Source organism: Lynx rufus, unplaced genomic scaffold, assembly GCF_022079265.1.
Source record: "Lynx rufus isolate CCGP_SWC_20201006 ecotype Redwood Valley unplaced genomic scaffold, mLynRuf1.p SCAF_2, whole genome shotgun sequence".
In the NCBI taxonomy this organism is placed as follows: domain Eukaryota; kingdom Metazoa; phylum Chordata; class Mammalia; order Carnivora; family Felidae; genus Lynx; species Lynx rufus.
Window position 1 is genome coordinate 51,804,468 of NW_025814834.1, and position 15,921 is coordinate 51,820,388.

A 15,921-nucleotide genomic window follows, 5' to 3' on the forward strand; every position below is an offset into this window, starting at 1 on the left:
TAGGATCATATAATTATTAAGTGTCAGAGACAAGTTCAAACTTAAATTCAACATTCATTCTTCTCTTCTTCCTTGACAACATAACTCATTCTTTTTTTTTTTTAATTATTTACTCTTCTCTGCAAAGACAAATGATTCATGGAAGACCAATTCCAGGCCCAGGGTCACAGTGAGTGAAATCTTAATTGATTTAAACTAGTAATTAGTCTCCAGTTCCCTAACCAGTGAGTTTATATATGGATGTATGATGCAATTCTGATCAATGGAATATAAAAGGAAGACTGATGGGACTGTGGGCAAAAGCTTTCCTCTCCATAAAACAGGAGTCCTGTGCCTCTGAGTTTTGCTGTATCTGAGTTTGATGCTTGAAACTGATACAACCATCTTGCCATAAGCATAAAGCTAAATCTAACACTAAAAGTTGGCAGCATAGAAAGATGGAGGAAACCTGAGTCCTTGATGATGTTATCCACCTGCTGACTTTAAAAATAAGCCCTTCTTGGAGTCAACCTACCTTTAGTTTTCTCCTGAAGGAAAATAATAAATGGTCCTATTATTTAAGCCACTTCAGGTTAGCTATGATGTCACTTGCTGTTGAGAGCATCCTAATAGCCACATAGGTCTGCCTTGTTTCAAAGCTCAAATTCTTAATCTCTAAGCCATCCAGGCAGTCGTCTTATCCTAATAAGTCCTAACACAAATGTATGATTTCTAAGTTAGCTACTCATGATTCACACTCTATTTTCCTTTAAAACAAGTAATAGGTTGATTCAGTTTCCAAGGTAGCCCACAAAACATATTGATTCCATGATACAGCTAAACAACAATACATGGTCCTTTGGCAAGGATTGAGTACTGGAAAGTCAAATACTTAAGACTTTTCTCTTTAAATACAAGGGCATTATTTCCTTATTTGTTACCATATTTTATCAGCAAACCTACTTCCCAAGTATATTTTGTCTCTGTGTACTCTCCCTCACTTTTCTCTCATTGCCATCTCCATCAATCTGGGCTGAGTCACCATCATCTTTGAGGCTGTCTGTCTAGACACACACCAACCAGCTCAGCACTGGGATCTTGCTGTCCTCCAGTTCCCTTCAGAAGTGGGGGCTGGAGGTGGGTGAGGCATTCAGCTCTCTTCTGTTCCAGGATCCTGAGAAATTATTTGGGGGTATGCTGTCACCCTCCTCAGGGTTTTTCTGTTTGGAGAAGGTCAGGCAGGATTCAGCATCCCTTCTCAAGATCCCTTCTGTCTTCCTTTGTGACTTCTCTTGTGTAACCGAGGGCGTCTTTGCACACGCATAGGAATGGAAACCCTACTCTGACTCATTATATAGTCTTCCACTGTCTTTGGCTGAGCCTCTCCTCCTTGTCTGGTATCTAGATTTTGAAACTCAAGGAACAGGAGTTTTCCCCCTTCAGATAATTGTGTTTCATATATAACTTGAGTCAGCAAATATAATCGGCTCTCTATATGGACAAAGGGCCACAGGGTAACAGCAAATATTTGTAAAAATATTTTGGGATATCATCTTTTCACATATAAAGCAGGGCCTGACTGAAAATGTTAACATATATAGTATATGCATCAAAATAAACAACAAAAATGAACTTTTTCCCTCTACTAATTACTGTAAATATCTGAAAAGTTTAACAACCACTAAAACTAGAGATTTTCTGCCCATGTTTTAATACATTTATTCATTTATTCAACAAATATTTATGAAGGAGAGTCTGTGTACATTGATAATTATTTTGCTATTCTGTTTGGCTATTGTTAACTCCCTCTTGTCATTCTTGTCATATTTTGGCCTCCTAGGTTTAGAAGGAAATACGTTCTTTGTCTTCCTCACACTCCTGTCCTCCAAGCATATTGCAACTCTTATTATCCATGCTTCACCCCTGCTCAGTTGAGAAATAACCTTTTGTATTTTGCAATTAAGTAACATACAGATAATTCTCATTTGTAACATCAGTATAAAATATTTATTAATTAAGGTACCTTCCTGATAGTTCACCAACATTCTTTATCTCCGACAGTGAAATATTGGGCGAATGGAAGTAACAGTGCTGCTAAATCCATGTTATGGAATGTAACTGAATCATGTTTTCTTGGCAGAGGTATTCCATTAATTGGCAAGCCGTAAATGGTGAGAGCAGTTCTCAAACTTCAGTGTTCATGACAGTCATCAGGAGGACTTGTTAAAACAGAGTGCTGGTCTCCACCTCCAAAGTTTCTAAGTTAGTAGGTCTGGAGTAGAGCCTTGAAGTTCCCAGGTGCTGCTGATTCTGCTGGTCTAGGAACCACCTTTTGAGAACTACAGCCTTCAAGGATGTCAAAATGAGGCTACAAAAAAGTGAAAGAATGTTAGAAATTTAATGGTTAGAATCATAAGATTTTATTAAGAATGTGGCCCAAATATTGTCCTGACTGGTACATGAGATAACTTTGTGCCGAAATGCCTCCTTCAACCGGGAAATTCCACCATAGATTAGGAGAATTAAACAAGAGGTGCTGAACTGGACATTAGCAGTTCCTCACAGCTATGAGTCTTGGGCACAGGGGAGGCAGTCCTGTGTTTTGATTTGTGGTGTGGTCACCTGTCTCAGATCTGGGAAACTATTGGCTCTTAGGCTTCATCTCTGGCCTGCAAGCCACCCTTTTCCTCCAACCTAGCATTCTCAGTAATCCTTGGAAAGACACACAGGTAGATGAAGAATGGAATGCCCTTCTCTCACGTCTCACTTCTCCAATTAGAAGAATCTATTCCCTGGACAATGAGGCAGGAAGATCAATACTAAGTAGATATTGTTGTATTGTGATAAGATGTGAAAAACATCGAAGTTACTACTTTAACCACTTTAAAGTGTACAATTCAGCGGAATTAAGTACATTTACAATGTTGTTCTACCATCTCACTGTCAACTTCCACAACTTTTTCATCATCCCAAAGTATTCTGTACCCGTTAAATGACAAACCCCACTTTCCTCCTCCCTTCAGCCCCTGGAAACTTGGTTCTAGTTTTTATTTCTATGAATTTGCCTATTTTACCAGGTAAAATTTTTAAGTAGGTAAAAATTATTTTTGGAAATTCCTCCCACTGACTCTTTCTGATCCATAGACTCTTTTTTTTTTAATTTTTTTAAAGTTTATTTATTTATGTTGAGAGAGACAGAGATAGTGCAAGCTGGGGAGGACCAGAGAGAGAGGGAGACAGAGAATCCCAAGCAGGCTCTGCACTGCCAGTGCAGAGCTTGACACAGGGTTTAATCTCATGAACCGTAAAATCATGACCTGAGCTGAAACCAAGAGTCAGACGCTTAACCAACTGAGCCACTCAGGTGCCCCTAGACTCTTCTTTTTCTTATAATTTCTTTAATGTTTATTTACGTGTGTGTGGGGGGGGGGGGGAGAGAGAGAGAACACAAACGGGAGGGGCAGAGAGAGAGGGAGACACAGAATCCCAAGAAGGCTCCAGGCTCTGAGCTGTCAGCACAGAGCTAGATGCAGGGTTCAAACACATGAACCACAAGACCATGACCAGAGCTAAAGTACGACGCTTAACTGGGTGAGCCACCCAGGTGCCCCAATCCATAGACTCTTTATGTTATTCTTTGGCTTTCCAAAGTCATTTTGAAATTCCACCATAGATTAGGGGCATTAAACAAGAGATGCTGAATTTTTCCCACGATGTCTCAAACTAAGCACGAAGTCTGCTTAGACTAACTAATGCAGATGTGTAAATAATGGGGGTTCTTTGAGGACTTGCTTTGTGACAGACACTTTTCTAAGTGCTTCTGTGCATTTATCCATTCCATCCTCATAACCCAAGTACTGGGGATACGATTATTACCATTTCTCTTTTATTGGCAAAGAAACTGAGACTCAGTTAGGATGAAGGATGTTTTCTAAGACCACACAACTAAAAGGTGATGGAACCAAGAGTTCGACTCTAGGGAAGTTTTCCTAACCAGAGGATGCTTATTAATCAAAAACATTGGTATTTAATAGAATGTGAAGCTTTGTGCCTAATGGAATGTTTTCAAAGATATTTTTGAGCCAAGAGGACTTTCTGGTGAAAAGCCAAGAGTCATCAGTCAGGCCTAGGGTAGTTTTCTGCTTTATCCATTCCCTCCATTTCCATCTCCCAACTGACTCAAAAAATACAATCTGAATCCCAACTGTCCAAGCAACTTGACTTCTCCTCAGACTCCTCCTCCAACATTCCCCTGGCCCCTTCTGCCTGTTTTGTGGGATGGAACCTCTTCTGCCTAGGCCTCTGCTTCCTTGGATGGGTACGGAGGAAGCACAGAGACCTCCTTAGACCTTGAAGAAAGCTGCATCGAACTTTAATATTCTCCTTAGCTGGTTTTGTTTTAGCCAAGATTTGCCTCTTGAGAATTAAGCTAAGGTCAGTATAACTAACTTGTCTACCCAAATATTCAGTCTCAATAGTCACTCAAATATAATTATCATCTTCTTACAGTTCAAAAAAAAAGACTAATAAAACCAAAAGAAGAAAGTTATCAAGTAGACAGAAAAAAGGAAAGGAAACTTCCAACAACAACAACAATAACAACAAAACTGTTGAAAAAATTTGTAAGCCTGACATCTTAAATCCTTTTTGGAACAAAACAAGGAATAAATAATAAATAAGTAAATAAATGTGCTTGGGTGGTAGCCTGGAAGAATTAATTCAAGTGTATTTCACACTCAGGAAGTAGGTTACTGACAAGTCAATATGGCATTTCACCTATTCTCATCCCAAAATTTAATTTATTGTATTTCAAAGTACCCTGAAATTCTACTATCCATATATATTTCTCTATGTGAAAATGATTCAACATACCAGTTTTGAAAAATAAATTTAAGCTTCCTCCAATCAGAAATTCTCTGGTGGGCCAGGGACTTGAAAAATCAAATTTCTTTATGATTTTTTTTAAGATCAATTATTTTTAACCCTAAATTTCATGGTAGAGATGAGATAGTAAATAATGGTCACTCATATTATTGCCTAATGTGAAGGTAGTCTGGGAACTTAGCAAGAAAACATGCATTTGAGGGAAAGAATAGCTGAGTAGTTAAAAACTCAAACTCTGAAATCAGACAGACTTGAGCTCAAAAAGCAGCACAGCCATTCCTGGTTGTATGACTTTGAGCAAATCCTTTAAGGTGTCTGTGCTTCAGTTTATTCATCAGTAAAATTAGGGCACTGATAATAATTGTATTTTCATCATGGTCATATTGTGAGGATTAATTAGATAAAGCTTGGCTCCTCATCTGATTCGTAGTAAGTAACAAAGTTAACAGCATTATCATCTCTATCCTCAGATAACTCTGAGGTCTGAGCGAAACTTTAGTACTACTCTTAGGGTTTTGTTTTGTTTTGTTTTGTTTTCATTTTTGTTTTTTGGTGGGGGGGGGCAGCAGTCAGCTCAGAGCATAAGTATGTATTAATCCAAGAAATAACACTAATGGATTTGCCTGTGTGAGAACCACTTACCACCCCCCCACACACACACCCAAATACCCATATTGCAGAATGATCAATTTCTCTTAATTCCCCCCAGCTATCCCTGGAGGGCTCACTTAGAAGGTATTTACCATGTACGAGTTCAATACCATCCTTGGCCCAAGGTCACTATAATAGCTTTTCTGGACACTGCCTCTCATTTTGGAGTGCTCAATGATGGCTCATTTTTGGTGTGCCCCTTCCCTAGGGTGACAGGTCTTCAAGCCAAGAAGAACCTGAAACTCATGCTCTTCTCCCTCTTCTAGGTTCTTGGACTGTGGAATTCCCTGTCCTGCCCACTGTGCTCCTCTCCCATATTTTGAGCACTGAGACCCCAGAATTCTCTGCCCAAAGATTCCCTAGCCTGTCTCCCAAGTCTTAACAGGCTTCTTCTTTAGGTCTTTCCCCCTGAGGGAACCAAGACACTCTTGGTATGTGCATCCCATCACCCCTAAAGAGTGGCCAAGAAGCAGCTGATTTCAAAGCTGGGCAGGTTGATGAGAGTATACGGGAAGGCTTCAAAGTCCACCTGCTTACATAGTAAGGCACTGAGCAGGAGGTTAGACAGGTGCAGAGGGGCAGCCACAGCCAGTTGGCTCAGGCTTGTCATGCAAGGAGTTAAGAATTCTCGATTCAAACTCAACTTACCCAGGCTTTTATGAAGCTTATTAAAAGGTAGGAGTATAAAACACATTTAATAATGTATTCATTTGATGTATAACTTTAAAATACTTAATTATATGGTATTTGAGAGAAATGTGCTCCTGCCTTGGGCCCAGCAAACATTAGGGGCAGAATTGAATGACTTAGTTGCTTGTTGAAGTGTGTCCTTTATATGAAGAGTAAAGCAGGGAAGATACATTTTCAAACTTACAAAGCCAGTGTCTAATTGCATTCAACACTTGCATTTTAATACTCAGTAGGTGTAAATGTGGGCACCAATTGCCTGGAAATAACTGTGTGGGTACACTGATGTAACCATATTCCAAGAGTCCATTGTGGACAGAAATATTTTCATTGATATAATTGTAAAAGTCAAAATCTCATGACCTCTCCTTCCGTGGCCGCCTCCTTCTTTAGTCCCTTCCCCTGCAGATTTTCTAGTTCAAAATATAAGCCCTTTGGGAGTTGCGTCATCTGATTTCAAGAGAAAATTTGGGGTATAAATAGCTCCCGAGGATCAGTTGAGCAATGATTGGGCAGGAGGTCAGTTTTCATGGCTCCATGGCCCCCCATCTATACCCATGCTTAAGGACCCCTCACTTTCTGCTTTATTGACCCTTTTGGCACTAAAAAAAGAAACAGAGGAAGCATTTCTCAGAAGTCAACAGTGATAACATATTACACATATACTCTTTATCATTGCTTTTGTATATTGTGCACTTTAAGAATTCCTAAGGGAAATGCACCAATGACTGTGTCTTCAGGTTGTAAGATTCTTAAACACAAAGTATTTTTTAAGAGCACTCAGGATACAAACAATTACGCTCACTCTGCCACCTAACATTAGGATGAAGAGCAATTGAACCATTGGAGGTTTTGAAAGCAAAATTAATTATAGTATTTGGGATCCAGTTTTATCAACTTGTACACATTTATTCCAAAAATGAAATGGGGCCAAGCATAGTCCTATGTGTTTTACATGTGGCATAATCTTATGTAAATATTCAGGTGTTTTCACATGTCTCAAGAAAACTGTTTATGATCATTCTCTAACAAAAGCCCAAGACTGTTATTCCACATTATACTATAGTTTTTGCTTCTTCCATATCTAGCAAGATCAAATGAAACCTAAAGAGTCCTTGTGGTGCTCAGAGCTGGGAAGACAGAGTGGACAAGGCAGGTGTCAGGGAAAGGGAAAATGAATAAGGGAGAAGAGAGAGATGGAGATGAGTGGGGAGAAATATGTGCCATTAGGTGTGTTGGCTTTTTAAAATGTGTTTATATTTAGGTTTTATTCACATGTCTTTATTCACATGTCTTTTATTCAACTTTCTTTTCTCTAAACTGGAATAATCACCTTCATGAATCTGTTACAACTTATTTATAGCTTCATTAACAATGTCTTAACTATAGTTGAGAAAGGAATATATGAGTTAGTATTTAACAGAAATACAGTAAAACCTTGGTTTGTGAGCATAATGTGTTCTGGAAACATGCTTGTAATCCAAAGCACTTGTATATCAAAGCGAATTTCCCCATAAAAAATAATGGAAACTCAGATGATTCATTCCACAACCCAAAAATATTCATATAAAAATGATCACAGTACTGTAATATGATACAAAATAATAAAGAAAATAGGAAATATAAAGAAAAATTAACAAATTAACCTGTGACTTACCTTTGAAAACCTTCGTGGGTGGTCTGAGGGAGACGAGAGGAGGAGGGTTATCATGTAGGATGATTTTCACTATCACTAATGGAATCACTGCTGTCTGTTGGCTCAATGGCATCTTTTTCTGTTCGTGCAGCTTTAACAAGGAACATATCTAATGACACTTGCTTTTGCCTCTTTTTGAGCATTTCACAGAAATGTGACATTGCATTGATGATCACCCACAGTTCCACAGCGAGTGAACAAGCGAGAGAGAGAGAAAGAGAGAGAGAGAAGAAACATTGGCTCAGTTGTGATCATGTGATGTTCGGCACCATGTACTACTCGTATTGTGAGACATCACTCCTTTGTCAATTTAAAACTTATTAGAAATGTTTACTACCTTGCAGAGAATACTCGCAGACAAGTTACTCACAATCCAAGGTTTTGCTGTATTGACTTTCTTGGCTAAAGGCATACAAACAGTGTATAGAATTTTTAAAATTTCTTTTTCCTGTGCCTATAGTTCAAAATGCCATAAAAAATGTTTAATGACTTTTCCACACCAAATATGCATGATTCCCCATAATTTGCTTCAAAAATTAAGGGGTTATTCAAGGGCAAATTAACCTAAAGGCAATGAAGACGATGATTCACAGCAGTGAATTTACTCCCATGCTGCTGCTACAGCTGCTTATCAATCAGATAATACAGGACTCTAAAGACTAAAATTTCTTTTATCATTCCTATCCTCATACTACTCCTCAAAGGTAATCACTTATAATATTTCTGAATGTTTTCTAGTTATTCAAGAGATACATGTTCATCTCTTACTCTGTGCCATGCACTGTTGTAGATGCTGGTGATACAATAATGCACAAAATCAGAACAACTCTCTGCTCTCAAGATCTTTACAGTTTAGGGGATGAAACATAAAATGAATAAACAAACTAGTATACATACAACATGATATCAAGTGCTAAGAAGTCTACAGTAGGACAAAAAGAATAGAGGTGTTAACTAACTGAGTAGGGGAGTCAAGGAAGCCCTCTTTACCCGAATACAGTGAGAAAATGATCCCCTCAAATTGGGAAGAGATGCTAAGCAAAGCGAACAGCCAGTGCAAAGACCCAAAAGCAGTAGGAAGCCTGGCAGGGTTAAGCACAGCAAGGAAGTCAGTGTTGCTAGAACAAAGTGAGTGAGGGGAAACTGGTTAAGAGATGAAGGTAGAGAGACACAGCTTGTGATGAGCTATGTAGGACATTATGAATTAGGCATTGACATGGCCCGACTCATACTTTAAAAGAAGCGTTCTGGCTGCAGAAGGGCATCAGGACAAGGAGACCAGGAGACCGGTAGGGGGCTACTGCAGCAGACCGGGAGAGAGATGATGGTGGCTTGGTCTGTCTCTCATTCATTGCTGGTAGGAATGCAGCCACTTCTTCAGTTTGGAAGTTTCTTAAAAAACAAAACATACTCTTACCATACAATCCAACCATTGTGGTCCTTGGTATTTATTCAAATTAACTTGAAAACTCTGCATACAACTATTTTTACAGCTTTATTGTAATTGTCAGAACTTGGAATCAACCAAGGTAACCTTGGTTGAATGTATAAACAAACTAGTATATCCATACAATAGATTGTGATTCAGCAATAAAGAATTTCAAAGCGAAATGCACCTTAGAAAAAAGAGCTATTAAGACATGGAAAGACAGTGTGGCATTTAGATCCATAATAGCTAAAAAGGCATTTTAGTTCCTTGCCAATGACTTTTTATATTTCAAAACAGGAAGTACAATTGACTTGCTTTGTTAATTGAATATTAATATAAGATGGATTTGTGCCTTTGTCATCTGTCTGATTTATAATCCATGCTGGTAGTTACCACAGAGTGTTTGTGAATGATGGAAATATTCTTTCTTAGCCTTTATATATATAGCTTATATATATAAAGATATTTATCTGCTTACTCTTTATATTATTAGAGGAAGAGAATGAGAGAGAAAGAGCAAGAGAGAGGAGAATGAAATTGACTGATTTTAAGGAATTGACTCATGTGATTGTGGGGGCTGGCAAAACGGAAATCTGCAGAACAGGCTGACCCTGGCTGGAAATTCTGGCAGGAGTAAATGTTGCAATCTGTAGTCTGAAGGCAATTCGAAGACAGAATTCCTTCCTCTTTAGGGAATCTCTGTCTTATCTCTTAAGGCCTTCAATTAATTGAATGAGGCACCCTCACATTATAGAAGGTAATCCGCTTTCACATCTGAAAAACGCCTTGACCACAACACCTAGACTGGGTGTTTGACCAAATAACAGGCACCATGCCCTAGCCATGTTTAACATATAAAATTAACCACTGAAGAGGTATTTGTTGCTTTTTCAAAATTTGCTTTTAATTAGAGAGTACCATAGCTCATGCTTTCCTCTTTACACACTCTTCCTTTATTCCTATATCCACAAATGAATTCATATCACTCTTTCTCCAAGATTATATGCTCTTTTCTTCTTATTTTTTTTATGTTTACATATTTTTAAGTAGGCTTCACACCCAGCATGCAGCCCAATGTGGGGCTTGAACTCAGAACCCTGAGATCAAGGTCTGAGCTGAGATCAGGAGTCAGACGCTTAACCGACTAAGCCACCCATATACCCCCGTATGTTCTTTCCTTCTTAATGAATGACATCATGCATCATGATTAAGAATTACCAGACTCCTGATCCCACATCCACATATGAAATCTCATTTCCATAGGCTGATTTTGTCATGTTTGATGATCTGTCTTGGATAACTTATGAGTTTAAGACATACAGTCATCAATATCAAATTTGTAAAGAATCAATTGGCCACCATTACAATGTGTCATTCTACTTCAAGTAGCTGATAAAACAAGGCAGCAGTAGAATTCTTGGAGTTTGGTGACATCACAATATTACACCACAATGATTCTCAAATCCACCTGCCCTCTTCTGTAGCTTTATTTGATCACTGGATAAGAAATAATAGAAATGCCATAAGCCCTGAATTTCCAAACCATGTAGTGTAATATCTTGCTATAATTGTCCATTTGAAATGGACAAAATGCTAAAAAAAGTATTTTGCTTTGAGTTACAGTGTCAGTGTGTTAAGGGTAAATCAGAACCACTCAAACGTAAGTTCCGAAAGAAAGTTAAAAATGATGTAATGTAAGTATTAATCAGTATTAAGTTCCAATTATGTAAGTTTTTTTGGTCTTCATATGTATACATGTGGTTTTGTAACTCTAGACCTTAAGTTGTATATCTGTCATAAGTTATTTCATAATGCATTTGTGCTTATTTAATACCATGAAAAATAAATACTGGCAAATGACTGTGCTCTGTTTATAGAGAACAGCAGCACATAGAGGTCATCATATAATCTTTTGAGCCTTTTTTGGTAACACTGGGTGCTTTGGGTGGCCTTTCTAATTTTTTTTGCCCTTTACTTGGTCCCTGCCCTCTCAAGTTAGTGTGACTTGTTCTGGAGGCTTTAGCACACACTGTCATTTCTGGCTACCTTCCATCAGCCTATGATTCTTAGGCTTCACTCTGTACAAAGAGATTTACCCAAGCGAATGGAATCCAAAAGTCAAAACTACAATGTGCTAAAAATACCTAGGATTTATTAAATTGGTGCACTGACAAGGAAATAATGAAGTCAAATGAGACAGAGCTGGCCTCTGTTCTTTCTGGAGGCAAAGCTCAATCGCTCTGTAGAGTTTCTATATTTTGTGGGGAGCCTTTCACACTATCTTGCCAGTTCAGACCTTTCGGGAGTTCTGGGTGATTGGAGCTGACCAGCCTTAAGGCCAGGTATTACTACCCATCAGTCCAGTCAGTGTTGTCTGTGTGGAGCTTATACAGGAGAGTGACAGAGCACCCCGATCTGCAGAGATCTGCAGAGATTACAGTGCCCAATTGCTTCCTCACTCACTTTGTTGATTTCCTCAGCCAGCAATTCTAAACCCACCGATCCCCACCCTCAGGAGAGCAAAATACTAAAGTTTTCCTCAAGAAGCCAGAAGTGTTTCTCTTCCACTTCCACTGGCTCTGTCACCTAAAATGAGCTTTCAAAATAATCCATTTGTTTCTTTTTTTTCCTTCACTTTTTAAACTGTGGTGCTGCTATCGGAATAAATATCTTTTAGAGTACTTAATTTATTATTTTCCTAAAATGTAGAGATCCTGATCAAATGAAATAACACATGTGAATGACTTTTGTGAACACCAAGGCCTTATTCAAATAGCTTGTGCTATCAGTACCATATATACCCAAGATTATTAACTACAAGGCGACTTTTACAACTTCCAGTCCCCTTTGTTCTTTCCACTCCAGTTGCCTCCTTTAATAACAGACATCTGTTTATGAAACTTCTTCTCTATTTTAGTTTTATTCATTACAAGAATAGTATATTAATTGATATCTTCAGACTGGTATTGCTACACTTCAATGTTGGGGAAGCTGCAAATGTTCAAGGCCCTAGTGCTTGCCTTCAGAAGAGAATCAGTTTGAGGAATTCAGAGCTTTCCAAATGTTAGTCCAATCATTTTCCTTTTTTGAGACAGCTCATATCGAGGGGTGATCAGAGAGTGATTTGCTGTATTTTAAGTCCTATTGCAGTGTTTGTTTTGTTATCAGTTTTTCTTCACTTTTTCCTCAAGTTTAATCGGTATACATTTTTGTAGAAGACTGCTGGATACCGATGATGAGCTCAGTGACATTCAGACTGATTCAGTCCCATTGGAAGTACGGGACTGGTTGGCTTCTACTTTTACACGGAAAATGGGGATGATGAAAAAGAAATCTGAGGAAAAGCCAAAATTTCGAAGCATCGTGCATGCTGTTCAAGCTGGAATTTTTGTGGAAAGGTAAGTGAAACTGTTAGTATCTCAAGATGATAAAATTTGGAAAGCAGGAGATAAACTTACCATATCAAAGTTATGTGAGTCAAATATTTTGCTTCTTGAAGAAAACTTCAATTATAAGTATACATGGAATGAACAAATTTAGGGCTTTATTATGATCTTGCCTATAACAAAAATGTTTTATCCTGGGTTTATTATTTTTACTTCTTTTAAAATGACATAAAGACTAAAAGCAAAGACTTGACTGACCAGTGCCCTCAAATGAACCTTTGTGAGTAACTGTTTAAGAAGTTATAACACACTCATATGTTACACAACTAATTTTACCTGTAAAATGTAACACTTCAGAAAAATGAGTTCTGTACTACATACTAAAATCAAACGGGCCTTTCTCTGTATTAAAGTGAAAAGACCATCCTCTTTCCATCATGGAAGGAAAGATCCCATGAGCTTTTGAAGAGTTTTTTAACATTTCTGTCACTGAAGCAAGGAATACTTGAGGGCTCCTAGAAGCACCAAATCAAATCGCTGTAGTTTCTGATGTGAAATACATGGTTTTGTTGCTGTTGTTTTGTTTTTTGTTTTTTAGTTTATTAATTTGAGGGAGAGAAAGAGAGCATGAGCAGGGGAGGAGCAAAGAGAGCGTGTGTGAGAGAGAACGAGAGAGAGAGAGAGAGAGAGAGAGAGAGAATCCCAAGCAAGCTCCATGCTGCCCAGTGCCCCACTGGGGGGGGATGAACAGGAGGGGGTGTGTGTGGGTCAGGGGTGCTGAACCCACAAACTCATGAGATCATGACCTGAGCAGAAACCAGAGTTTGAGGCTTAACCACAAGGTGCCATCCAGGAGCCCTGTGAAATACATGTTGATGTGGCCTAATTTTATATTCATTTAGCCCTTAAGAATACAGGCTTTTTTTTTTTTTTTCTATCTAGGAAACAAGATTATTCTAGAATTAAAGTTAAAGACTTGAAATAAACGTGTTACATCTGACAATTTAAAAAATTAGTCTTTAGAAATCTCTTAGATTAAAAAACAATTAAATTATATTAAATGATATATAAAAAGATGAAACATTTTTGAAACTAATAAAATTGAGGAATGGAGAATTTTTTGTCAATGTACTTAAATTTAAGAGAGACCACATCATTTTTCATCTTTTGACATCTCTACTTATTAATTTGAATGAACATTATAAACTTCAATTTTCCTCTGTTAAAGGAACAATAGGAACACATTTGGATTTCTAAAAATGTAAATGAGAATGCATTGCAAGAAGTATTTGATGCCATTTGAAAATATAAATACAGCACATAAAGCTTGAAGTATCTTGGCTTGTGCCTATATTATATACAATAACAACCAGTCAGTGATTATTTAAATTATTTTGAGTATTTATTAACCATATCTAATTGGCTTTTATAACAGAATCTTCCATTAGTGTGGTGAGGAGATACCCACACCCCCTTACAAGATGCATAAACTGGTCCCAACTCTGCTGGGTGGGACCAGAAGTCTGCAACAGGGAGGCAGAGCTGGAGAGAAGGAATATCTATTCCCATTTAAAAAAAAAACAATTTTGGAAAGTGTGTGACAGTTATTGATTCTCATTAACATCAAATCGATATTAACATCTCAATAGGAGTTCAGAAAGTCAGTGAAAGAATCACAGATAAAAGACAGTATGTGTGATTTGCTGAAAGAATATGTATTTGGTCTTTTTAAAGAAAATATTGTAGAACTTGGCAAACTAAAAAGGAGGCAAACTGTGGAGGTAAATTTCTATTCCCACCCAATAAAAGATTAAGATTTCTGCAAAATACATTGATATCCTACATTTTCATTTTTTCCATATGCTACATAAAATATTTTACTTAGTAGGTTATAGAGATATAAAATGTACTTAAGACAACTAAACCAGCATGCACTCTGGAAGAAATCAATATGCTACAAACACAAGGAAATGAAATCTCTTTATTACTCTTGTAGCCCCTTTAGTAGGTGCATAGAAATAATGGCATATGCTTCTCTTCAGTTTTCAAAGATAATTGTCTTCGGTTTTGAAAGTTAGAAAGACTTCCTGAGCATCCTGTAAAGTCTCCCCTCCCAAGACTCGGTGCCTTGGCAGGTCCCAGCAATTTGCTCATCCAAAAGTACCTCCAATCTACTTGCTTTTCCATCTCTACTCCTGCAATCCCAGTCTCCATTTCTGTTACCTGCCATCAGAAATGGGACAGTAGCTTTCCAGTTGGGCCTCCCTCTTCCACAAGTGCCCTCTCCAAACAAGTCAATTTTAAATATATAAATTAGTCCCTGTCACTCTTAAGCTTAAAACCATCGGTTGATTTTCCATTTCACTTAGTATTAAAAGTGACTTCTGTATCATGGATTTGCAGGTTAGGCCCCTTTTACCTTCTCACCTTATTGAATGCTACCTTTATTTTTAACTGAGTATCTGTACTGCTCTGATTTCAACCCCATGAAGATCCCTAACTCTTTCTTCCCTTGGGGCCACTTGTCCTGTTATTCCCTTTACCAAAAGTGATTTTCCCCACCCTTCCCCCTTCCTGGTCCTTTCTGTCTTTTCAGAGGCCTTCCCTGAGTACTCTGTATACACTGTTCATCACTTTCTCTACCCTAACCAGCAGTTTACCTCATAGTGCTTAGTGTTGTTTTATATATATATATGTGTGTGTGTATATATATATGTGTGTGTGTGTGTGTGTGTGTGTGTGTGTAGTTTATTTATTTTGAGAGAGAGAAAAAGAATGAATGGGGGAGGGGCAGAGAGAGAGGGAGAGAAAGAAAACCCAAGCAAGGCTCCACGTTCTACACTGAGTCCTGCTTCATTCTACACTGAGTCCCGCTTAGGGGCTCAACCTCATGACCATGAGATCATGAGCTGAGCCTCAATCAAGATCTGATGCTTAACCGACTGAGCCACCCAGGCACCCCTGTAATCATATATTTTTATTTATTGTCCCTCTTCACTGCTCAGTAAGCCCTGTGAAAGCAGCAGATGTAGTTTTCTTATTTGCCACTGGTCTCTTACCTAACTCGGTGTCTGACATAAAGTCATTTTTATTTTGTGTGTGTTGTTTTGTTTTGTTTTGTTTTGTTTAGGTTTTGAATTATATTTTGCAATTGCAGGAAAAACTTCCAAAAATAATCCACTGTATTTCCAGTTGAACTTATACCACCT

General features: G+C 38.1%; 1 protein-coding gene across 5 annotated transcripts in view; it reads left to right on the top strand.

The window, feature by feature from the left end:
• Positions 1-15,921, top strand: part of PDE1A (phosphodiesterase 1A) — a 323,710-nt gene that overhangs the window by 240,634 nt on the left and 67,155 nt on the right. For 4 of the 5 annotated variants that reach the window (XM_047084618.1, XM_047084613.1, XM_047084615.1 and 1 more), the window contains exon 3: positions 12,542-12,724. In XM_047084618.1, coding sequence (XP_046940574.1) covers positions 12,542-12,724 — 183 coding nt within the window. Of the gene's footprint in view, positions 1-10,907; positions 11,021-12,541; positions 12,725-15,921 lie in introns of those variants that run through there. The other variant, XM_047084617.1, reaches the window with a different exon arrangement.